General features: G+C 40.0%; 1 protein-coding gene across 21 annotated transcripts; it reads right to left on the bottom strand.

The window, feature by feature from the left end:
- Positions 1-1267: 1267 nt before the first annotated feature.
- On the bottom strand, positions 1268-26491 carry LOC122872450 (abl interactor 2-like). Of its 21 annotated transcripts, none has more exons than XM_044188697.1 (12): positions 26259-26491; positions 21512-21679; positions 20173-20349; positions 18831-18848; positions 17943-18049; positions 13620-13766; positions 11372-11493; positions 10899-11099; positions 8737-8901; positions 6304-6390; positions 4976-5161; positions 1268-3814 (listed from the first exon to the last, which is right to left on the bottom strand). In XM_044188697.1, exons 1-12 carry the CDS (start codon positions 26373-26375, stop codon positions 3639-3641), a joined length of 1671 nt encoding a protein of 556 aa, XP_044044632.1. In that variant the 5' UTR covers positions 26376-26491; the 3' UTR covers positions 1268-3638. The 21 variants fall into 21 exon arrangements, with proteins under 21 accessions (XP_044044632.1, XP_044044631.1, XP_044044638.1 ...); XM_044188696.1 differs by having other exon boundaries at positions 11372-11496; positions 26259-26490; XM_044188703.1 differs by lacking the exon at positions 13620-13766 and having other exon boundaries at positions 26259-26490.
- Positions 26492-26723: the final 232 nt, after the last annotated feature.

Genomic DNA, 26723 nt, shown 5'->3' on the forward strand with positions numbered 1-26723 from the left:
AGACCAAACAGACAGTAAAGGACAGGAGCAGACGTAAAATAAATAAATAAAAAAAATAAAAAAATAAAGATAAATAAACAATAATGGCTGCTTGGTTGCCTGGCAACTGTCCCGTACAGACTTTAGAGAGGTGTCAATCAAAATGAGTCGTGGTGGGACCTCTTTTATACCGTCTATAAGTGGGACATTTTGTCCTGTCTTAAAATGTCGCCTGTCCAGCAGCTTTTTCGACTTAAACGGTCCTAACAGGTGGTTTTATCAGCCTGAGGGCTGGCCCTTCGAAAACACACTGTACAAAACAACACACTTTTGTCAGATATGGGTAATCTTTCTAAAAACTCACCCCTCACTGTATTGTTGGGGAGCAAATTACTGAAATCTTGTCTCATTTTTCCTGCCATCTTTTCTGGATTCTTCCATAGGCCCATCATACTGTATAATATAGTTGCACTGAAGAGTTAAGTGGCTCTCTACAGAAGCTCAATAGACACCTTCTTTATGGAGCCATGCAGTCTTTACCTTGGATAATGTTTTCTTTCTTTGCAATGCTGGCTTTAAATTTGTACTTGCAAGTTCAGAAATACATGCCTCGCCATGGTGCAGCTAACAGAGATCTGGCATACAATTCATTTCTAAACTCAATCCCTTTTCAGTTATCGACATAGTTTGGAAATTACAGTTTGTATTCAGCATTACTTAATATCATTATTAGTCACAGCAAGTAATAGAACAAGACATGCATTCAAAGAGTCCTGAAGCACAAGAGCCATCCTCTTGAGATGTTTTCTATGTATCTACTCTGCTGGGGTGACAACACATATACACCTAAGGGTATAACCAGTGACAATATACTGTACTCAAATGAGGAGAAATGCCTGTTTTTGTACTTTTTTTTTTTTTTTTTTACAAGTAGTCTGGTAGAAGAACTGAATTGTTGATTTTGCCTAAATTGGTACAGAAGTAGAACAACTTGCATACCTGATATACTGTAGTACCAACGACAAGATCATCTGCAAAATATCGCAGACTGGCTAAACTTTGCATCCAGAAGTGTTTAGATTTGTGGTAGTGTGTGCTAAAGCAAAACATATACAGGTTAATTGATCTAGCGGCAATTTAGCAGACTCTTTTCTGCTGTAACACAAACTTAGGTGCACATGTTCTATTTTAATGGAACAACATTCCCCAAAAGCCAGACTTTCAGCCGTCCACTGATTAATACATAGCTTGAATACATAAAAACAAGAACCAAGCATTACTACACAAATAAATCTCAATAATTTTATTGTCTTTGTTCTGATGATTTTACAAATATGATACTTCTGCAATTCAACTTTAACTGTGCAACACAATGGCATTATGGACTGTTAAACTTGACATCCCGAAGGACGTCTGTGACTCCAGGGAGCTGTGAATCCTGCAGCCCAAGGGCCTTATTTAGGATTTAATTTTTTTAGTGTCATCCTAAGAGTGTTATGAAACAAGAGTTTAGAATCTTGAGTGTTACATTTATCATCATTCTCCTCCGCCCTGTTGGGTTTCTTTGTCCGCAGGATTCACTAGCAGCTTATACATTTTTCCCCACCACTGACGTAATGACGGGTACTGTCAGGGGGGAGGAAGCCGGGTCCCTCCCCTCCCTCCCTCCCTCCCTCCTTCCCCACAGGTCAGAGAGTGACTCCTCGGACGTGGGCTTGAATTAAGCTGTACAGTCTCTTTGGATGAGGCTGGTGGTACCTGGTCAGAGCTGCAGGGCTGCTTGTCTTTTTAGAATGGGTGATCTCGCCACGAAGGTTTTTGGGACACCAGTACAGATAAGAACAATGGCATGCAAGACTCACATACAGACCCACTTGTTATTATTTCTTTTCTTTTTTTTTTTAATAGAAAATAAAGATTCTGACATAAGTACAAGCACTGAGCCCTCGCAAACACCCAACGGCCAAGCGTATTGGAAACTTTACGGAGGACGAACGACGCCTAAACTGACGGCGTTAAGAAGTATCGGGGGCTTGCGACGGTTAAAACCATTTGAACACAACAGCTGGCTTCTTTTCATATTCAGTAAGTCCAGATTTGAGGACATAATACATCTCACATTTATATTATTTCTTCTTCTACACCTTTTTACTACAAATGTATGTGCTTCTGATTTAAAACAACTCAGGAAAACTGAAAAAAAAGAAGAAAAGAAAGATTTGTAGTTTAATGACAATCAACCCCACTCTGGCCAATTTATTGCAAATGAAGTGATAACCTCTGAACAGCAACACACACTTCAATATGGCACAAGCATCTTAGAAATGACCTAAATGCATCGTCAGGAGTCGTCGTGGGTGAATATGAAAAACCAAACCACACCATATCTAAAAATATTAAGACATTAATCATCAGTAGAGCAGAAAATAAGAGATGTTTTTTTCCTCGTCGAAACATGCAGTCTGCCGCTCTGCAAGCAAAACTCAATTCTGGACCCCTTGGTCAGTCGCCAAAAATAAAAAAAATTTCTTCGTCTCAAATGCATATGAACACTGCAAATGATTAGCCTCGCCGGTCGAGCTAATGTACTTCTATTATTCACGACAGGAGCTGTAGAGTAAGACTTCAAAATCCAGGTCATTGTGCAGTTGAGGATCTCGCTTTCCTCTCTTATTTGAGGGCTGGATGACGATTCCTTCTCCCGCAAAATGCACACTGGCCAGCACAGTGAAGCATGTAGTGACTAAACTCGCCCCTTTGAGTTAAACCTCAGACTCGTGGCGCAAAATATTTTATTACATTTAAACAAAAAAACCCTAACAAAACAACAAAAAAGCAAAACTCTGTTTAAAGCACTCTTGGGGCTCTCTGTTTGCTTTCAGACGTCTCTTCTGACGCGTGTGTCACCTTAAGACATTTGATGTGCTTATCTAAGTGAGTGTCAGCTTTGGCACACTCCCTGCTGAGGTACCTAACCAAATATTTTGTCAAGTACGGAAACTACAGTTTTTTCACCCACCGAGGATATTGTTGTTGCATTATACTTTATATATAGTAGAGAGTATAGAGTATTTTTCTCTAAAATGTCTCTGGAGTTTTAAAGGAGAAAATCTACACATTGAAGGCATTCTCCTCCAGCCCTTTCTCCGAGGCTGCGACACGGAAATACCGACTAAATCCCTCTCAGCAGCCCCGTCTACCTGCTCACCATTTATCCCACTACAAAATCCAAATAAATATAGTTTAAAATAAGGGCAAATTGGTAAAACAAAACAAAAAAATTAAGCTAAATCAATGTAGTGACCTCATAATATAACGCAAAACTCTCAAAATACAATAAATCCATCACCGTCCAGTCTCCTCAGTCAAATAAAGACAGAAAGAAATATTACAGGGAAGGATATATCTAGAGTAGTGGTTGTTTTACAATGGCGCCTATGTCGAGAGAATGACTGGGCATCAGTTTGTCATGTTTCAACTTCTTTAAAAACTGCTTCTTCTTCCCCCCGTCTCTCTTTCCTCTCTTCGCCTGTAGGTGATCATGCTCTGTCTGATCAAAGTCTTTGACCTTTAACCCTTGGCTCCCCTCCCGCCCCTTCCCTTCCCCATCAAACACTTCTCCTGCTCCTCTTCTTCATTTGCTCAGAGGGGAGATTTGTTCAGTCGGCGTAGTGCATGATAGACTCAACGTAGTTGCCGGGAAAGAGGCCCGTGGTCCCGTTCATCACGCCCTCGTACCAGCCGTCGTCATTCTTCTTGATCACGTAGATGATGGCACCCTCCTGGAACGAAAGCTCGTCCTCCTTGTCTCGAGCGTAGTCGTAGATGGCGACCACTGCAGGAAAATAAGTGGGAAGAAGTGTATTGGTTAGGCCCAACTGTAAGACAAATGCAGGTTTCTCTACATCCTAATCAAGGCTACCTAAAAGCAGCAGCCCACCAGTGGGCCAGTCATTACAAACTCATGCTGTTCACTGTCCAATCCCGCAGAACTTTATTTTAAATTCTAGAGGAGATCGTTAAGTTTCCAAAGATACCAAATATGTCAGGTTGAATTTTGGGGAAATGTGTATAAAATGATTGTGATATATAATATCAGTGAGGAATGAGATTATTTTAACAATCCTAAAGCTACTTAAGGAGAAATAAAATGGGGAAACTGTATTTTAAGGGGTTAAAAAGGGTGCTGCTCATACTCTTTAATGAGTCACAGCATGTATAGGCTCAGCTATGAGCTACCGTGTGAATTAACATGTAGGATACATAACTTAACGTAGCTGTGTCCGAAACCACTTCCTCGGACACTCATACACTGAGATGTCAGACACAGGTGTAGTGTTGCGAAGAGATGTGGGGGGACGGGGTTTAAGACGCTACTCCACGATCTCACAAGCATTTAGTTTTAAGCAAATTAACACCTTTAGGCCTCTAGGTACTGACCAGCTGATGTGTGGGTGCAGCCAGGATAAATCAGGCCAATACATTTGATAATCTTCACTCTCAATTCACTGAAGATGCAATTAAGATGAGTCCAACGTGGAATAACAAAAGGTAAACCGAAACAATGGAGCCCAAGGTCACTCACATTAAGTGCTAATGATGCAGCGAAACTGAAATTTTGGGTTATCTGAGCTTAATTGCTTTTTTTGGGGTTGCAGAAAATGTGCCAATTTCAATTCTTTTGAAGTATACGGTGAGATTTAGACATCACCCTGTGGTGGTAAATGCCTTCCTGGAGTTCTACTTTGATGAAGTGTTTGTGCACTTACTCTTCAACTTTGTCACTTTTTGAAAAATGTGTTGCATTTTAGCTGTGGATTTTATCTGTAAGTCGAGGATAGCAATGGTGACAGTGCCACAGAAGTGTGTCCAAATAGAGAAAAGGTATGAGTTGCACTTAAACTCTCAAACAGCCCTGTGGTTCTGGTTGAATTTTCTCCTACGGGGATATTCCTCCTTTATAAAACTGCCTCATGGGTGAGCAGTGGAGGCTGACCTTTCTCCAGGTAGGTGCGTGGGGCCCAGGGTGGGTCCTCCTCGGCGTAGGGGTCACTGTACTCCACCACCGCTGACTCTTCTTCATCCTCATCGTCCTCGTAGTCCTCCGGTGGTGGAGGAGGAGGTGTAGGTTCCTCAAACACCGGCTCCTCGACGGGTGGAGGAGGAGGCGGCACGTCTGAGACTACAAATAGTTTTCAGGAAGGCGGGAAGAAAAACAGAACCAATTAGAGGCGAGGAAAGGAGCAAAAAGACGACTGCATTAGTCGGGGACACAGATGGCTGACTGGCGTTCTCATGCAGAAAGAGAAAGGAACAGAAACAGTCCATGCTGGATGCATTTAGACAACATTTAGGAAGGAGAACCTTATAACTACAGCACTTATAGCACAGTACTGATACTGAACTGTAAGAACAGTACATCCAAACATGTGTGACATGACACGAACAAAACGCGCACACTGATTCAAGGTGCATTTAAAAAATTCAAGCAGAAACTTGGTTAAAAAGAGATTCTCCAGAGAAGTCAGAGCGAGTACACACACAAACGAATGATACGGAAACATGGTCATGCACATGAACAAACAAGCAAACATGCTTCATTATTCATATCATGCTTTACATGTTCTTCACTCTTTTTACAAGTGGTCAACCACCAACATCTGCTGCCAGAGGGACCAGTAGTTCTCCCACTTAGTTGTTGTTTAAAATTCACATTTATTTTGACATGTGGTGTCAGAAAAACCGTCTCATAAAAATGAAATGGCACTGTAGGGGAAATGGCTTGTTGATCAAATCTAAAATTACATTTCCTATGAGCTCTATTTCACTTCTTTTCCCGCTTGCCATGGCAAGAAACCGTGAAAGTTTTAGCTTCATTTACACTTCAATGGCACAAAACATGAAGAGGGTTCTATTCTTAATCAACCCACAAATACGACCAAGTAGTATCCAAAGCCTGATATATCTTCTTCCTCTGTAGCATAGAGCTCCCTGTCCAATTCTCACCCTTCTCTGCATGCCCTGTGACATACAAACAACAGGGCAAAGAATAATCAGATCATAATATAATGTGTCTCCTGAGCTCTCACCCTGACAAATTTACATAATTCAGAATCAATGTACAGAAAGCTGAGGAAAAGAAATATAAACCTGAACTGGTGGCAGCAGATCCCTGAGCCAGCTGATGTTGGAGGTTGCTCTCTCGTTTACTCCAATAAGAAAATATTCCACCAAAGGGGATGAATCACTGACACTAACTGTGGGGAGAGGACTTAAAACGAATGGCGGTCATGCAGGGGGAGCGAGGGGCTAAAAGCCACTTACTAGTCTCCTGAACTCGGGCCACAAAGCCCATCAGAGGCAGCTGAGGGGTGATCTGCATGGAAGGGGGAGGGGGCGCGAGCGGGCCGGCTATCACCAAACAGTATCAATACATGGAGATGGAGGAGGACGGGGCCAGAGAGAGGGGGGCGTGTCAGAGGAGGAAAGACATAAGGACAGCAAACACACGAGAAAATGAGGTTAGAATAAACAAGAAAAGCACAGAAGAGTTAAAGAACAGAATAACAACAGAGTAAATGCAACCGTTACAGTATGTAAATAATGATTTTAGCAACGCACAGACCTGAGGAATCCATAATTATTCATTTTTCTCCCCACCTGTGGCTACACGTGGCAGAACGAGAGATAAAAGATGTAGGAGGACCCCCTCTTGTGGCAGACAGTCAGCCCTAGAAACTATTTTAATTACCTATTAATCAAAAAATAGTCAAACTATTTTCTGATTAATCTTAATTTTAGAAAAAGTCAGAAAATACTACAAATTGCTTGTCGCAATTTCCCAGAGCATGCAAGGTTACATCTTAAAAATAGCTTGTTTTTTTTATGCCTAATGGTGTAAAACTTAAAGATATTTAAATTTATTTAGATTATTTACTCAAAACAATTAATTATCAGAAATACTGCTGATTACGACCAAAGTCAATTAATCTAGACTAAAACTTATTCCAATGAAGATATTACTTTAAAACTATTTCTTTAATACAATATGTTTCTCTCACCTGCACAATTTTACAGTTTCTACTCTGTCTTGAATCGTATTTAAGAATACTCTAAGGCTGAGGTGATCGAGATGATCAGTGGACAGAAAATGTATCTAAAATTTGGAGAGCAGTATGGCAAAAATTATCAAAATTGTTGCCTTCATTTTTTAAATGTCAAACATCAATTGGTTCTAGCTTTGTAAATGTTCATATTTGCTGGTTTTAGTCTTTAAATTATAGTAATATCTTTGTATTTTGCTTCTGGTCGGACAAAACAAGAAACTTAAATATGTCAACTTGAAGTCTGGGAACTTGTGAGGGAGATTTTTCACTATTTTCTGACATTTTACAAACCAAACAATTAATCAGTCGACAGAGAGTCATTGGCTGACTAGTTGCAGCCATAAATTACTTAACATGAAATGTTAATTGCTTACTCTGTTACATAAATGTTCAGAACATTCAGCAGACAAGATATGAACACCAAGTGACATTTCAGCTTTAATATACATATACAGTATATTACAGAAATAAACACAAGGATAAAGATCATATGTGTGTTACTAAAACCGGGCACTTGGAGAGACAAATGGAGGACAAAAGATTGCAAAGAGCAGTGAAGACAGTTAAGTTGATGAGACCACAAAACCAGACAGGAAATTTTCAGCCTCTGAAATCTAAAGGCTTGAAGAGAAGCTGGACTTTGAATCAGAAACTTAAAAAAAGGAATGATTTATTTAAATTCAGAGAACAGAATTGTGGAAAATAAGATGAGAAAAAGCTCGAAATAAAACTTAAGAAAATAAAAACTTGTTTATTTTCAGGTATGTCTGCATGTGTGCACCTCTCCACTGATTCATCTGAGCAGAACACTGATGGAGATAATAACTGTTTATGGTTTCAGGTTAAATTTTCCATAGTAAATAACAGTAATTCATCTTTGTGAGCAAGTCTGGTTATGTCCCATTTGCCTTAATGAGTCTGTCAAGTTGACTGAATAGATGCCTGTTATTTATTAGAATGTGAATTATATAGAAAAGCTTCATAACTAGGTTTTAACCATTGATCTCTATGAAGTCAGACAGGCTTCATAGTGACATGGTTTGAGTAAAACTGAGTAAAGTTACTTTGAGTAGATGTTTGTTGTGCACCTGAGCTGTTGTAACCCTGTAGCTGCTGCCAGTTAAACCAAAAACCACACAGATTTCACCTTAAGAACTCTAATAAAATGCAATTTATAACAAATTTAGCAGTTTTACTGAAGACAGACGCAGGTTCAAATGTATCACATGATCAGACCAAGTACTGTCAAATTTGACAAACTGTTCAAGAGTTGCTATGTTTATTAAATTAATAATGGCTATATATGAACATAAATTGAGCACTTGCCAGAGTATATTCAAATATTCTACTTATTTATTTTTCTTTTTATTGGATTTATTCTGTTTGGGGAACAGGTATCGCTGCCCAGTTACTTTATTTTCTTTTTCTTTTTTGTGACTATATGTAACTATCAAATCAATAACACTAATAAGTTGTGTTCCTATCACGTACTGAAACTCCCTTTTTACATTAAGACTAATCAATGAAAATACACAGAAAAAATTGAAAGGTATTATGGTTATAAGTTTATATCTATGTTTAGGAACTTGGTTACAAAAAGATTCATGGACATAAATGTGAAAATAATAATTGTAGCTCATGCAATCGGTACCTTGGTTCTGGACGAAGTGTGGTCCACCGTTGAGCTGGCTCTGGTTGTGGGCCACATTGGGCTGACCGGTGACGGAGGCGGGTCGGCGGTACGGCAGCGAGCCTCCCACCTGCTGGTTTTGGGGCGGCTGCACCGGGCGGTTCATGCTGTAGAACTGAGGAGCACCTGTGAGGCGAGACCAGGGGGCAGCAAAGAGTCATTTAACGAGGGAGGGGAGGAGGAGAGGTTTTATTTTTCATCTCTCTGGTAGAGAGGTCAAGTTTATTCAGCCTTTAGCCTTTTACTTTCATTTGGAATTGCATAATGTATCTTACAGAAATTATCCTGAAGTGTGTCATTGTACAGGCATAATCATTAATTATCATAAGAAACAGGCCATTGGTTTAGAATATTTTATATAAAGCTACTAATAACTAATTAAGATTGTTTTTACCATCTACATAGATCTTAGACTTGCTTTTGATTTAATGTATTAAAATTTTTATTTCTTGTTTTAAACATTCTTATTTATCACCTTTAATCTATTTCATTTAATTGTCTTTCATCTGTTTTTATTATTTAACTGTTTTACTTTTTATATTTTTTCTTTTTATCAAGAAGTATTCGGATGCTACTACAAGTAACAATAATCGCAGTGTAATAATATTACGAGTGAAAAGCATGCATTCAAAATATTACTAAAGTAGTGAGTAATTAGTTATTATTGTAACCGGTTGAGGTAGAGGACATTCTAACTACTTATTATACTGTTTTGTATATTTTATAAAAGGGATCACCCATAAGTCCACCCTCACCCACACACAGCTGTTTTCACTTATTTTGCCTAATTAGACCGATTCTCAGGACACTGCAGGCATGTTGACGTCTGCCCCATCCCTCTTTTGACGTTGTACCTGCAAAAAGCCCATCTCCCACTTCATTTTAAAGTTCCTAACTTCCTAACTTATTTCCTAACGAACTAAGTAACTTGCTAACAAACAAACTAACATTACATCACTCTTACTGGCGCACAGAGTTTGGTAAAATCATGTTATTTCCAGCATATTTCCACCTCACTACAGGTCTGATCAGACAGTCACATTAACTAATAATTACAATATCTAGCCACAGAACTTAACTCGCACACAACGAAAAAAAGGGCCGAATAAATACACATGAATGAAGAATTCACTGTGCAAGCATTTCACCACACAGCGCATGCATTATACATCAGAACAACATCCTCATCAACACAGACACAAGCAGCTGATGAGATGCTGGGATGAAGAGCGGAGGAGCCAGCAGCAGTGGAAGTTGGGAAATGTGAGGTGGCAGAAGAGCTGCACACTGGCCGGATTATCCAGACTTTTGATATTCCAGACAGTTTTGATAAATATTCTGAAGTGAAGTGCTCTACAATGATCTTTAAGGTTAAAGTTCTTTCTTCAGCACTTATTTGTTCGAGGACAAAAGTAGGTGACAAAATGAGACTGGTTGGAAAGCTTTCCTTTGAAATGCAGATAAGAGATTCCACACCACATTATTTTGTTTACCTACATTTTCTGTACTCGTGTTTTTAAGATTAGGTGTGCAGCTGACCAGGAGTAACAGGCAATACAGACAGATAGCTTGATGGACAGCCGACAACCGATGGATTTAAAAGTAGTTTTTGAATTTATGCCTAAATCATGTATCTACTCTCCCATAGCACCTGTGGTTGGTCATCTGCTTGGAAGTGGACCGTGACCCCCCCCCCCCCTTTGCAGGCAGTCTCGTCCAGTTGTTTAGCTCGCACCAGAGACGAGTGACAGCTTTTACACAAGCCTAAACGAAAACGAACCGAATTGGCACCAGAGTTCATTTGAATCAAACGAAACAGATTAGGTGTTAGAGTAACTTTGAATAAAATTACCTGCAAGCCAACTTGACTTGGATTCTGCCTTAATACCAGAAGGAATGACTTAAGATGTCTAAATTACTAATTTTGAATCTACATACTGTAAAATCAAGTGGACCATCTGAGCAGTCAATAGGCAGAGCAAGCGGTCAGACTACACAACTGAACATCAGGGTGATGACATGCCAGTGGATGAACAAGTCTGGGTCTTGCAAGCAGGAGGATGCATGTCAGGGGAGGCGGGATGGAGGGAGTGGGTGAGCTTATCCCAGAGGGTTACACTCACCTTGTGCAGGGTTGCCGTAAGTGGCGGGGCCTGTGCCAGTGGGGGCAGCAGAGTTAGGGAGCTGGGGAGGGGGCGGGGGTACAGGCGGGATCTCTACAGGGGTGTTGGGGGCCTGTGGGGGGCCATCTAGGGCAGAGGTGGGGGGTCCAGGAGTGGTGGCAGTGTTGGGGGGAGGTTTAGCTGGGTTGGATGGGGCTGGGGCTGAGGTGTTGAAGGCGAGGGGATTGAAGAGGTAAAAGGAAGGAGAGAAAAGATAAGTGACGAAGGTCAAGATAAGCGTAAGAAGGGAGGAAAGGACTCCAGCAGATCCAGGGTTCCTACACATTCTCATTTCACTGAGAAACAACTGATTTCACACCTAAAGTATGTAGGAATTCTGGATACTGAACAAAGATTAGTCAAATTAGTTACTTTCAGGCACACACAGGGCCTGCAGTCATCGGCTCGGAGAAGAAACAGGAAGTGGACGTTACCTGGGAAGGCGGTCGGTGGGGCTGGGGTGGGCACGGCAATGGGCACGCCCACGCTGCCACTGCCGCTGTTCTCTCGGCTGCTGCTGCGACTGCTGCTGGGGTGGCTGCCTCCACTGCTCCCACTGCTGGTGGTGAGTAGGGCAGCAAACACGTCAGACCACAAACACACCCTGTTACACCGTCGTACACTCAGACGCCCAGTAAAAGGTGCACCTCTGCGACTAGACTGTGCTCGCCTAATTTGTTTTCACAGTCAAAATGAATGAAAATGTAATGTATATCTGTTTTTTCAAAATGTCTCTTCACATATAGCCCTTTTCGACCAAATAGTTCCAGGAACCAAGGAGCCACAGGAACTAAACTCAGGAACTAAAGAGCATTCCTGTTAGGGTTTCCATCGCATATTATGAACCATGAAGCAAATTAGTCTAATAACTGAAAAAAGCGACGGCGAGACTAAAATGCCTAAGTAGATGATCTGCAGAGTGTTTATGGTTATTCATTTCTGCTTTAGTAACTGTGATTAACTTTTGTTTTTTCAAATTGCTGCTCCATCTGTCTCTTATTCGCTCAAGCTTTTAACTCATTTGCACACTATTTCTATCAGTCTCTTTAGATTAATCAAAAAGCCAACAACATACATTTGTAGAAATGTCCATCCTCCGTCCTGATATTGATACTACCCACCAGGATGTATGGCAGAGGAAGTAAATTCAAGGTGGGGTTAAGCTTGAAAAGACATTGTTCATAAAACATATTGTCTGATCACATCAGAAGGCCCATCAGAAGTGTTTATGCCCCCACACTGGAAGACCAAATAATTTAAATATGGGGATGTCGGCGCATACGAAAATCTTTCTTAGAAGGCACTTATAGTTTTACACTTGTTCTTACACATAAAAAAGTACCAGAAATAGTTGTGTAAAGAATTAAATAAAAAAAAATAAAAAACAGTTACAAAAATTGTCGGACACAGCCCCCCCAATTCTGACATTGAAAAGGTGTGGGGAGAGAGGGGTTTCATACGTGGTTTGACAATCTAACAAGCATTTTGGTTGGACCATACCAACGCTTTTAGTCCCACAAGTAAGATTTCCGAGTCGAAATGGTTCCTGGGCCCCTGGTAAAGTTCCTGCGGTGAAAACGGGCTACTACACAGATCATTTACTTTAAATGCTGCCAAGTAAATATTTACACCACATAAGTGGATCTCTCATTTTGGAATAAAACTCCTTCTATCATTTATCTAGAACAATACAGTTCAGGTAAGCTGTGTTCAGCATGTTTTAGTCTTACTCTGTTTCCTGGCTTCCCAATAACTCAGATTATTAATGTGACACCCTCAAGAGCATTGATGTGTTAGTGTGAGCCGTTATGTCTTTGAAATGACTATGTCACAGTGATAAAAAAAAAGCAGCTGGAAGCCTCCACCAAGGACACATGACACAGGTGACGCAGTAGCGACACAAGACAAAGACAAAGATACGACACGCTGGAAAAGCAGTAAGCATCGAGACACATGGGGCAGACTTTTTGTACGACAGAAGAGAGCGCATGGCTGAGAGATGAAGAAAATGAGCTGTGGATGGAGCGGTGCAGATAAAGACTTGTGCTGAGAGGAGAGTCAGGGAAAGGTATCTCATCTATTTCCGGACCAGAAATATTAAAAACATTTGGCCAACAGATGGGGCGCAGTGACGAAACTTTCCATGTGGTTTTCTTCCCCAAACCCATGCTTTAACTTATCTCATGGCAGACGGGAATCTATGAATATCTCTCTGTGTTTGGGATGAAGAGTCTCGTCTTGGGAGATGAGCTGACATTGGGTTGACAGGACTGTGGGGGCGACGTTGCCTATTTAATGACTATTGCCATAGGAACCTGCGTCTAGCCGTGCTAAATACAGCTCTGAATCTCTACCTCGTACTAATTTCCATGTCCTTATCTGAGCAGCGAGGAGAGCATACAGGTGAGGGATTTCCAAATAAACTGTCAATCTGGGCATTCCCTTGGAGCTGTTGCACAAAAAGATTAATGTTGGTCAAACTTGTGAGTTTAGGTGGAATAAAAAAAGGAGGAGGGAGCAAAAGTGATCACACTTTCCATGAGGAGTCATTTCAGAGTAGAAGAAGGGGAGAGGCATGTTCACAGGAGCTGGCTCGCACTTTAAGTGTAGGAGAGGAGGGGGGTGGTAGAGGAAAAGGGGCGTGTTTAAGAAGTGTAGAGAGACATGCTGGGAAGGGGATACCTGTACGTGCGGTTCCTCTGATTAATGGATGCAGTGCTTGCAGGGCTCTGCAGGGGGTGCGCCATGTTGCGCGTCGGGCTTGAGACGTAGTCGTTAGGGACAACGGGTGGACGCACCGGCTCAAGCGTCCTATAGGGGGAGTGGCGCCTGCGAAGGGTCAGGAGGACAGGAGTCGAGGGGGGGAGAAAGGGGGCACCCACAGAGAAGTGTAGGGGAGGGGGGAGGAAGAGGAGAGCAAGAAACAAACAAGTGCAAACTTAAAAAAATGGGGTATGCCAGGTGGTGAACATCGGGGTTGGCTGGGGTGAACCGACAGGTGTTGTCGGGTGGAGTCAGGGCAAAACACTATTGCTGCTGTCGGCAAAATAAATAAATAAATAAAACACTTCCACAAGATCTACACTGTAAATTTGTTATCTAATCAATTATCTATTATACTAAAAGAGCCAGTAATACAGTAACTCATGTCTAATATATTTATCAACTTGACACTACAGCCTGACAGATAGTGGGTTTTTGAGGCTGATAGCGATGTGTGTGTTTTGCACTGAAAACAACAAGACAAGAAAAGCTATGCTCAAGTGATCCTGAAATGATACAATAAGATTTTTCAAGGGGCCTAAAGGCATGTTGGTTTGAATTAAATTCCCATCTGTCCTGCCAAATTGTCCCTGAGCAAGACTGTGAACCCCCGCCTACATATTCTGAGCTAGAAACCTGCAAATTCATTCAATAAAACCAAAGTAAGTGGTTTTTAACCAGACAGCAGCACTATGCTGATGATGTCTTCAATTTTAAAATGGGGGGAAAGAAAAACATAACACTAAGATTTATTGATCCGGGCCTGAAAAGATGTACTGGCATGTGAATTTCCCAGCAGACACAGAGGGGTGACCCATCTCTGAGCACTGTTGCTATGGCAAAACGTTGCTATGAGGAATATGGGGCAGCCAGGAGTGGGCGGGCTGGGTCACAAACACACAACTGAAGGTAAATTTGAAAAACAAACAAAGAAGAAGTTGAACAACAGAAGAGAAACAATAAATCAAAAAACCACAAGCAAGATGCCCGCCGTTAGCCACAGGTTGCGGCAGAAGGTGCATCATGGAGGGTTGGAGCTGTGGTTGATTGGCATGCGTCTTGAAGGGACAGAGACACGAAACACACACCGACACACGCCTCTGAAGGTCAATATGAAGGGGTGGACACACTCAGTCGCTCACAAACTCAGACACAGACAGAGGGCTGACGTATACACACATTTTCACACATACACACAGAAACACAAACAGCACTTGACACCCAGGAAGGTCCCACGGGTGACAAGAACAAGAAGACATACCTTCAACAGTCAGAGCAGAAAACAGCAAAAACATCTCCATCTTTGGGCTCACTAGCACTTACAGACAAGGTTTTTCAACAGTTTTTCCCAATAACTCTACCTTTATCATTCACACATGATAGACACACTGTCAGGTTGAGAAATGACCACATACACCAATGGCGAAATGCCAGTAATTTGTCTCCACTAACTTTTGGGGATAATCAAGAGGTCGTACTCTGATTAGAGCCTTAATAATACTGGATTACTGAGGAACACACTGATAGTTTAGAAAGACCTGGCTGATATGTGTTGTTAACATCAACATTGTTGATAAGGATCCCTTAATGCCTACAAGTTTAGATGAGAAAAATAATAGTCACATAAATGTTCAGTCTGTTAGAGCTACAATTATTAATTAATTGATTAGTCAACCCAAATTGTTTTTATCATCAACTATTTTGATAGTCATTAATGTGTGATAGACAATCGTGATCGTAGTCATTTCTCAAACAAATATGTCAAATATTCTCTGGTTTCAGCTTCTCAAATGTGAAGATTCCCTGCTTTTCTTTATATTGTATGAGAGTAAACTGAATATCTTTGGGTTTTTGACTGTTGGTTGGACATTTTTCTGCTATTTTCTGACATTTTACTGACAAAACGAAAATCAATCAGCAAGAAATAAATCAGAAATGATGATTATTATGATTGTAAAAATAATTGTTAGTTGCAGCCCTACAGTTTACAAAACTTGAAAAAACTACACTGAACACCTAAACATTTATTGACGTAGCGTGTTGTGTGAGCAAGCCTGTATTATGAAGACTAATTAACTTAAATCATCTCCATCTACATCATGTATTAATTTATACTTAACTGGTATACTGGTTTTCTGTCTGTGAGAGTCTAAGCTACAGGAAAACGTTTTCAAACCATTACTTACATCAAGAGTGAAATCCAACCAATAACCTCTTTTCAAAACTTATCTTTGCCATTTCTGTACTGCAGTGTCTTGTTTTTTTTTTTTTTTTTTTTTTTTTTTTTTTTTTTTTTAATCGGGCCAACATATACAACAATACATACGATATATCTATGGTAACTAAAATTGGCCAGTAATATCGGCCACTCTGATGTATCAGTCAGGCTCTAATACTGATTGATCGTCATGCTTGTAAAGTGAAGCAGAACAAAATGAAGTCAAAACTTTACATCATCTAGCTGGCAGCTACTGGTAATTTCCCACTCTGATTAGTGTTGCCATTAAGAACAGTTGAGTTTCTGACGGTGACCTTTGTAATAATGTTCCTCATGTTCCCTGGCCTTAGACAAATGCCAATAAAAAAAAAGGACTGTGAGATCTGTGAGCTCACCACCTGCACAACGGTCTGCTAAAACCCTGGCACAGTTGCAACAGAAGGGGCTTTCCAGAACCAATTACATGCCTCTTTATTTTATCAAACTGCTTGCTGAAATCTGACAGTTTCATTTTTCAAGCAGCCTTTACTTCTGTAAAATGTCAGTGTTTTTAGCCATAGGCACATACTATAGCTGTGTGGTCAGTATTGTCATCTCACTGCAGGAAGGCTCGCTGTCAGGCCCTGGTACTTTCTGAATGGACTTTGCATGTTGTCAATGTATTTGTGTTGGTTTCCTCCCACAGTCCAAAGACATGCAAGGTAGGTGGGCTGGAGACTCAGAGCTGACCACAAATGTTAATGTGTCTATAGCTGCTTTCACATTGGACTTGAACATCTGCTCTAAAATCTGTTCCTTTCAATTCAAGGAATTTATTGCAATGTGCATTAAAATGCCACCAGTGCATTTCCATAAAATGGCATGTATCACACATAAAGAAATGTTTGGAAGTGCTGTGTCAATGAAGGTACAAACCTAGCTAAACTTTTGTGTCCTGCGGTTTAATAAAACACTTGGGTGTCATATAAAAATCAAAAAAGGAAGTCACCCAGGAAGGATAATTGAGGAAACATTTATTCTAGGAGCATCTAATTTTTCTGAACTGAAACTCGGTGACATTAGCAATGTATGACCACTGTGTCTAAATCTATAGCTGCCCAAAATGTGTTTATGGCAACAAATATTGAAAACTGTCAAGTGCCAAAACCTAGAATTGAATGGTCAGATTCACAATCTTGTTTACTTATTCTTTGATCAGATAGTAACTGATTTGAGTCAAAATTGAGCTTTTGGCTTCTTTTGTTAATAAAAAGGGTTTTGAAGAAAAACATGTAAGGCATTGAAAAAAGTAGTTTTGGTATTGATAGCGAAACTCAAATGTCATATTATAGCTCATATCGAGACGAGACGCCACTCCCCCTATAGTCCTATTCTTCGTCTAGAGACATCAAGCAAGCACAACTTTTCTCCCTGTGTCTTGAAAACTCTGCCAGTTTCTTCTTTTTCTTCATGTTGATTTTTTCACAAACAAAAGTTTGTTTTAAGCGGCAAACATTGACAGTCTGGCGCTAATGCCACTAGTTTTAAAAGTTGTCAAGTCTTGGAATATGTGCTGCTATGTGCTGTAGGTAGATCAGATATGCCCGAAGTCCTAGATCTTTAAAAAGGTATGTGCAATATGTTTGCGTGCAAGAAACAGAGCCAAATCTCAGCATGCAGTTTGGTGTTAAAATCTCTCCTGCATAAAGAAAAAAAGGGAGAATGGAACAAATTAGGTTGAGAAGCTTCTTAAAAAGGGATACTCCCAACCCTGTCTCACCAGTACAGATGAAAAACCAAAACAAAGTATATCACTGATGAGAACTGGCACTGAAATTGCATTTTAAACCATCTCAAGGACACTAATTAAACAAGGAGGTAAAGGAGTGATGATGAAACTGGGGAGCAACCAGACTCATCTGAAGGGCTTGTGGTTACTTTCCCAAGGCCACAAAAACACAGCTACACTGAGCCTCTAATGGACACAGCGCTGCACTTTTTACGTCTCTCTGAACACGCATCAAGGTGTCGACACTGTTACATACCCAAGGGTCCCTTTCCCTGACATGGGCGGGCTGGGGGGCTTCTGTGTGGGGGGGTTGGTGCGAGGGAGTCCGCCTCCTCCTCCGGCCTTCATGTTCTGAGCACTGGCCTATATGAGGAGAAAGTGGGTGAAGAAATCTGTTGGTTAACCCCAGGACTTTAGAGACAGAAAAACTAAAACAAATGAAAACCTTCATAACATAAGCCTGTCTTTAAAAGGAACTGTTTAATTATATAAAAGAATTATATATATCCACTGTCTTGCTGAGTTACATGAGCAGATCGATACCACTCTCATAACTAACTGTTCAATATAAAGCTGGAGCCAGGAGATGGTTCGCTTAGCTTAGCATAAAGACTGGAAACAGGGAAACAGCTAGCCTGGCTCTGTCAAAAGGTAACAAAATCCACCTATTAACACCTCTAAAGCTCACTAAATAACATGTTACATATGGTTTGTTAAATCCACAAAAGAAAAAGAAAAAAAGAGGGGATAGAGAGGGGATAAACAATATAAACCCCTGAAAAACTTTTGCAAGTTTGTACATTTTACACTCGGTTTTTAAACAAACGAGATATAGCATTTTAACTAGTGAGCCATTTCCAGTCTTTATGCTAAGATAAGGTAACCGTCTTCTGCCTCATATTGAACAGAGAGTGATAACGATCAACTCATCTCACTCTCGACAAGAAAGCAAATAAGAGTATTTCCCAAAATGTCCAACTAATCCTTTAAACAAACTCCTTAAAATATTAAAACAAAAAATGAAACAAATAAAGAAAACAAAAAAGACGGCTCTCACAGCAATTAAAAACGAAAAACAACTCATACAGAAATCACACACCAAAAAAAAAAAAACTCCCTTTCTTCCTTACTTTGAAAGTCTTACCTTAAACCTTTGCAACCACTATGGTTCATTATAAAAACAAAATTAGGCAAGCAGAAAGAGAGAGAAGAAATCAGAATTAGTGTACGAAGAATGAGAAAAACACTTATTCATACATAGGGTACATAAAGCCAAGTTTGTTAGATTCAGGCAACAATGGCTCAGTGTTATAAAATCTGAGGAATTTCTTCTTTGAGACCTTTGTAGGGTTGAAACTAATGATTGGACTTTCTGAAAAACAAACTTCTCTTTGTTCAGAAAGTCAGTGGGAAACTAGCTTTCCAAAACCAGCCACCATTTTATTAAATAAAATGTTCATTGCAGAGGAACCTGTTAGCAGTAGCAGGTGACAGATTTACATCCATAGAGCGCACATAGACCTGGGTGACATTAGTTTCCCACCCTGGTGAAAAGCCTACGTCATTGACACACACAATCTGAATTCCACACTTCTTCCAGACATTTTATAATAAGGTCTTATCACTCTCAAATAAAAAAATACTATAATGTAAAATCACATTAACACTCCAGAGCAGTGGTTCCCAACCTTTTTTGCATCTAAACCCCTAATATGAAGTACTTGTGACCCCTTGTCACAGGGAGCATTTATGAGTGTTTCAATCAAATAGTGATTTATTCAAACCTCAGAAAATTTGTTTGAATAGTTATTAGAGGCCTAAAGAGGTCAAAGTACACAGTACATCACACACACACAAAAGCAAAGAACCTCAGGTAGGAAATTGCTGCTCTGGAACAACTTAAAACCCTCTTTCAAAGACTGACAATTATCAAATTAACTTTCTCAACTGGCTTGTGGTTGGTGTGTTTCCTATTAATTTCACTAGCAAGTTTTTCTATTGCCCAAATTTCCTACTAGTAACTTTCCTACCCGCCCTGGTGAAAACACATGTTTCACTTTAAATATCATCACTAAAAGCAAACAGAGCTTAATTAAGACCTTTCCATTTGCATTAGCAGCAGCGATTCATCCACAAAATTAAGTCTAATCATACCTGCCAACATTTAGGTTTCAAAATAAGGGGGTAGACTACAGTATTGCATTAGACTAATGAATGGAATATTAAGATACGATTCTGAGTATAAAAGTGCCGTAAAATAATATGTAGGCCTATAATGGCGTTTGTTCATACATCGTCGTTTCCTCCGCTGTTTCGTTTATATAAGCAAGGAGGCTGCACTGCTGAGAGTTTAAAATAGTGTGTACATTTTCCAGAGAAACATCAGAGAGGGAGATGGCCTTGAAATATGGGAGAAACCTGGGAAAAAAACAGGAGGGTTGGCAGGTATGGTCTGAAAATTAAGGGGAAAAGGACAAAATGACCACCTTGACTCCATGGCCCATGTCGTCTAGCATGCTGTAGTCGATGGGCTTGCGGATGTAGCGCACAGGCCTCTCGGGATTGGCTGGGGCGATGATCTTGTGTGTGCGGGATGTGTTCTTGTTGGTGGTGAGGATGCCAATCTCCCGCCGGGCTACCTTCTCTTTGTGGATGTCCACCGTCTGACGAGAAGAGGCAGAAGACATGACATTGTCTTTAATTTCATGCATTTTTGTTTTTAAATTAAAATTGCTGCCTATTTTCTTAATCTTAAAAGCCTGCAGTGTCTTCAGTATGAGGGGACAGATGTTTCAGACATCTTCATAATGAACGTTTTTCACTACAAATTGTGTTACATGTTGAAGAAAATCTAGATTTTTTTTTTAATCCAGTGTGCAGCTCCAACAAGCAACTACACATTTGCCTGCACTGCAGATGTACTGAATTATACATGCACCTTCTCTAGTAAAGCTATACTGTTAACAGGGCTCGCACTCCTAGTAAGTAAGTTAAACCTGCAGTAACTGATTTTTTTGGCAAAGGAAAAACAAACAGATGCAGTTTTATTTCACAAGTTTTTAATTTATACATCCAGCAGTTACGGAGCAACATTAGCATTTGGAGTTGTGTTTGTGTCCACCTGGTGAATTTAAGTCCAAAGTCTCTTTTAGCTCTGTTTTTGGTCTCCACCAACTCCTGAGGGAAATATCTGTCTCTTTAGCTGCTAAATGCTCCACTATGTTCACCAGCTAGTCTAAAACTGTGTCTGTCTGCTGTTTGGTGCTGAGCAGGTAATGTATAGTGGGTTTTTACAGCTTTTTTTCTGAAAACAGCTGCCTGCTGTGGCCGAAAAGAACACTATGCACAGTGAACACTTAAGGTGCAGCCGGACAGCTAAACAATGAGCTGAAACTCACTATAAAGCTCAGTGAAAGCTGAAGGGAGCTGCAGATTCAGGTGATAATTCATTGTCATATTGTTTTCACACTGTTATTTGATACATTGTTATTATAAAAATATTGAGCCAGTTTACGCAAGTAAAACTTGATAAATAAAACCAAAAAGGCAAGCAAATCCTGTTCCAAATAAGAATTCAACATTGTGACAGTCAATTTATTCACAGCTCATTAAGGTGTACAGTGAGAATAACACAATGCCAAAACTGTATGAATAAAAATCTGTATTTTATATGGTAACACTGGAATGGCTCTTTTAAAAATACATTCAGTCTTTGGCTTCTTTCAAACTAGAAAGAACATAACTTTGAGAACAGGTGGGGTAATCATTATTCTTGGCAGGCGAGCCAATAAGGTAATTTGTATAAGTTTTCAGTCAGTTGCCGACCTGTGAGATGTGGTTGATGGAGGACTCCATGCGGCGGAGCTGCGACGCCTGGATGTCGAGCATCTGCAGGACATTGTTGGCCAGTGTGTTGATCAGGTAGGCTACGCTGGCCAGAGACTGGGTGGTGTAGTTCTTGGTCTCCTCCAGCGCCCTCTGCTTGTCTGGAGACTGTATGAGAGAAAGGAGAGAGAAGAATGACATTTGACTTTTAAAAAAAAAAAAAAAAAAAAAAAAAAAGAGAGAGAGAGAGAGATATTTGCATTTTATAGTGTGCAAAGGGAGCAGTCTGCCCAGAGCCATCTACGCTGACTGAGAAGGGTGAAGGACATTTTGAAAATATAGCGTTTGAACCTGCAACCTTTGACCACAAGCTCATCCTAAAATCATATTCCTGCACATTTCTAGTGCATGTTGTATTTTTTATTATTTAAAAATATAAAGTTTCCCATCAAACCCAACTTAAAATGAACCAGATGATGTAGTAAAACAAGTTGAAAGTCAATTATTTCCTGGAGACTTCCATTTCTTTCTGAGGGCATCAGCGTTAGGGCTGCAACTAACAATTATTTCATTATCGATTAATCTGCTGAATATTTTCTGCAGATCGTCACAAAAGACAAGCTGGCGTGGGAGAAGTTGTTAAAAAAAATGACTTGTTGCAGATTATTCGATCGATTAATCGACTAATTGTTGCAGCTCTAATCAGAGTGTGTAAAGTAATGCAGCTCTGATATTTAAAAACTCAACCCAGCATAAAGAAATGAAGATAAGAAACTTCACCATATGAAGTGTTGAAATATTTTGCTTATAATTAAAGCAATAAAAAATATCTTTATCGATTAATCTCGACAAATTGTCAAAAAATCCATCATCGCAGCTCTAATCTGTCCTCAAGTATTTTCGAAAGAATGCTAAAAAGGAGTTAAAACTACCGACTTACTTTGTTGTGACACTAAGATATCAGGTGCTAAATGTAAACATAACACACAAGAGTTTTACTGTGATTTAGAATACCCAGACTAAATATTTGTGGCACAGACACAAAAACGAAGAATCCAGGAGCAGAGAGAGTTATGTATGAAACTGAAACACCAAGTGCAATTTATGGCAGCAGGATGGAGGGAAAGTGCTGCTTCAAAAGAACAGTGTGAAAGGAGTCTTTGGAGGTAGCTAGTTTGGCCGTGGGTACAGCGTGGGTACAGGAGCATCAAAGGGCAGATGGATCAGCTAATGTTTCTGCTGGGAAACAGTGTTCCTTACTGACACTGCATGTATCACAGCGAGCAAGGTTGAGTAACAGAAAACAAGTACTTAATTATTTAAATAAAAGTATATCTATTTACTATAATCAATTTATTGTTAAAGGTGGTTTTCAAGCAAAAAAAGTGCATGTTGTTGCAGCTTTAATTTGTCTTATGTGATGGTAAACTGCCTTTCTATGGGTTTTGGACTGTTGTCACTCAAAACAAGCAATTTGAAGATGCCACATTGGGCTTTATGAAACAGTGATGGGCAATTTATAGCTGAAATGCTTAATCAAAAAAAAAAAAAAAAATCAGCAGATTAAATCGATAATGAAAATAATCATTAGTTGCAACATTCATTATCTATTTTTCAAACCAGCGTGCACTTCCTTCTATGTGCATAGCAGCAGATTGATTTACAACACACTAGGTCACAGCAGACTTTGGGTTGGGATTGGATAATGAATGAATGATTTTATTTGAGCTTTTCTATTTAATTTACAGCTGTAATGTGAAAGCCAAGTGTCAGGACAGCCCAACAAAAATCCAGGGCTTCCTCTAGATTTCTCTGTATTTCGGTTGCGATCCCAAGATATTGACAACATGTCAAATGTAAATCAGGAAATGGGAAGAATCTCACTATGTGTTTGTACTCAGTCATGCTGAATCTGAATAAATTTGGATCTGATTCTTTTGGTTAAACTGATATTAGATAATTATGAAACTGAATAAATATAAAACATAATGAGAAGCAGCAATATAAAAGCTACAAGCAGGGTCGTCCCCACTAGTTAAAACAGCAGCAATCCTCAGTGGTAATATGTCTATTCCCTTTTATGTGAAACAGAGTTCTCGTGATACAAGATACATTTCTGAGGAATCACAAGGAGCAATCCAATCCAACAAATCATCAAGCAAACAAACAGCAATGTTTGAAGGGGTGTGGAGGGTGCAGCATTGCTAGAGTATGAAGACAAACAGGTTATTTGGCAAAAGTCAGGTGTGTGTATCCAATACCTCAACTCAGACTATAAACCGATCTTTTACCAGTGTTCCCTTTTTCTAGTTTTAATATCTGTACGACACTGTGTGGAACTCATTGGAATGATTTTAATGTAAGGTAACATGATGCCATGGATTGTTGACACACCTAAAACTGATATAGAAAACACTGAATTATATGTCATTGATGAGGAAAGTGTATTTAATATTGATCGTTGCATCTGGCTGATACCCAATCCGCTTAAGTAAGATCAGTATTGGCCCCGACACCTATCTAGTAGGTCATATCGGTGCATCCCTATTAGTAAATTATAATTGGTTAATCAAATTAGAGTCAGCTAAAAACACTGAAAACAGCAAAAATCGTGTATATGGTCAAAAACTACCTGAAAGTATACTAAAGTTGTTTAAAATGATCTGAGAGGAATATGCATGTTTAAGAAACAAAGGGTCAGGACGAATAAAGGGGCGGATTAATGGAACAGAAAATGCGTGGCACACTTTGTAAGTTTAATAAGGTTTTCAAATAATTTAATGGACAAATAAAAGTGTCTTATCACAATGTAATGTTGGCATTAGTATAGTAGGGATTGTGACAAATTTGTCTGATGTTATGTTTGACATAAACTTAGGTAGTGTTTTGTAAAAATGGTAGAAATAAAAGTATCTGTTGTTGCATTACTTTCTACTATATTGTTTTGTGGGTAGTAATTTGAATATTTTATGTTTTTTTCCTATTTTCCCCAAATAGTTTGTTTAATTATTTACTGGCTGAAATACATTTCAAATTTCAGTAAAGTAGCTGGTGAAACATGTATGATATAATGTCATATTCTTAGTTTCTCCAGGGGGTTTAACTAGCTTAAACTGTTTCGGTAATCAAAAACACATCAATGACTTTATTGAGAAATCCATCCACACATTTTTTTTGGTCCACAGTGCAATGCAATTTCCAGAAAGGCTCTGAATCTGACAACCTTTTCTCAAGTCTTTCTCTCACTACACTCTTCCCATATACAACCCACACCTGCATGAAACAAGCCAAACTTACTCCTCACGTGGTTGTTGAAAGTAACTATGGAAACACAAAACAACTCCTGGAACGCACTAAGCATCAAGCGAATACTTTACTGTGAAAATAAGGAAAGGTGTAATTTTAGTTCACACACCTGCAACATGTGAATTACGAAGATCTACACTATCCTGGCCACAGTGGCTTTTATATTTGAAGAATTTCTCTCTTATGAAAATCGACTAACAAGTTCAACAAGTGTCCATTCCTACAGGACCAATGTTACAAGAAACCTGGCTTTGGGACAGACATGGCAGGGCGAAGATGTACTAAAAACCCCTCCAACAAATACTTCTGTCCAACTGATCTATAAGTGGTAATACCCATCTGACAGCAGCTGGGAAAACCTTGCAGGGCGAGAAGAAACCAGGGCAACCTGCCAGACAGCACGCTGCCAACATCCAAGGGCCTCTGCCGCCTCCTCCTTCACAGGGCAACCTGTCAGACCTGATCAGTCCTGTTCATCAATGATGTCAGATTTCAGTATCACACCTTGTCAAAACCTCTCCCAGCTAACACTGTGGCCCCAAATTGCAACCCCTTTGTGATGACAGGCCTGCAAACTGTGGGATGAGACAAAGCTCAGGTAACCAAAAAAGGCTGAAAAAGTGAGATCACACCTGCAGAATGACAAAAGCTCTGAATGGGATTGATCGCACACACACACACACAAGCCAAAATGTTGTGCAAATCAATAGCAAATTAACCTCATATTTCACAGAAAATGTTGACTCAACATTACACTGTCTTTCCCAACCTGAAGAACAAAGTATGAATGAAGATAAGCAAGTATGGATATACAGGCTTTAAACTGAGCATTTTCAGGGGTTAAAAGTCAGAATTAAAGTGTATTATGTAGCTGTAACATTAAGAGCAAGTCGCAGTGTGTCAGTCTAACATCATAAATCAGTGGTTGTTGGTAATATGTCACGGTGGTTTATTTTCTGTCAACAAAAAGCTCATTAGAGATAAATCTGGCTTGTTATCGCGTCCTACATCTCCGGCCGGTGCATGCTCAGCTGGCTGGCTGATTGATCCCACAGAGAGCAGAGAAATTGATTTTCACGGTGCCTGTTTGGTTATTTAGACCGTGGGTGATGCCGAGCAGCTGGCTAGCGAGCTACTTGGCTAACGCGATAGCCCACGATGGATGTACAAGTCACACACAATGTTATGTCGATGGAAATGTGAACTCATGAGCAATGCTGATACCTCTTGACGTGAATGTAGCGGGGGAAATGACAAATTATGTGTTAGTTATCTGATAAAACGCCCCGACAGCGGATTGTTTTTGCTTTAGCCGAAGCTAGCTAACTAACATCGGCAGCGTTAGCAACAGCTAGCCTAGCATCAGTTCGCCCCACCAGTGATGCCCGTCAAAAAAAACACAAACTACACCGTCTTTTCTTCCACACGCGTGACAGCCTACCTGGACATAGTTGCTCTCGCAGTACTCCGCGACTCTTTCCAAATTGGTGAAACTATCCAGTAGTGCGCTTCGTCCTGCTGGAATCTCCTCTTCCAGAAGCATTTGTAGCTCCGCCATTTTCACATCTTTAGCGGAGCGCTGTGTGTGTGTGTGTGTGTGTGTGTGTGTGTGTGTGGGCTCGCTGGCGCCGCCGCGACCGTGTGCGCCTGTGCGGTACTGCAGGGCTCTCCCAGCAGCTGGTGGAGAGCAGGGGTTCCCAAAATTAATAATGTTTCAAACAGAAAATGCATTACTCCCAATTGGTAGAATGCTTTTGTGGTTATGTGGTTTGCAAAATAGCTCCTTAATGCATGTAATATGGTTTACTGTGGTGACATTATAGTATAGTTTTCAGTCCTCTAATATTGTACTTTCACACTAACTCAATGAATAAAATACTTGTAATAAAAATAAGACTTATTTAGA

Source organism: Siniperca chuatsi, linkage group LG24 (assembly GCF_020085105.1).
Source record: "Siniperca chuatsi isolate FFG_IHB_CAS linkage group LG24, ASM2008510v1, whole genome shotgun sequence".
Lineage (NCBI taxonomy): Eukaryota > Metazoa > Chordata > Actinopteri > Centrarchiformes > Sinipercidae > Siniperca > Siniperca chuatsi.

What these genes read in the sequence shown, in the direction of transcription:
- LOC122872450 (XM_044188696.1), bottom strand. Translation starts at nt 26,375, where the DNA reads ATGGCGGAGCTACAAATGCTTCTGGAAGAGGAGATTCCAGCAGGACGA. An exon ending in CAGAGGAACCGCACGTACAG is followed by an intron (nt 11,497 to 13,619) that starts GTATCCCCTTCC and finishes ACTCACCACCAG; the next exon opens with CAGTGGGAGCAGTGGAGGCA. An exon ending in ACGCACCTACCTGGAGAAAG is followed by an intron (nt 3,815 to 4,975) that starts GTCAGCCTCCAC and finishes ATTTTCCTGCAG; the next exon opens with TGGTCGCCATCTACGACTAC.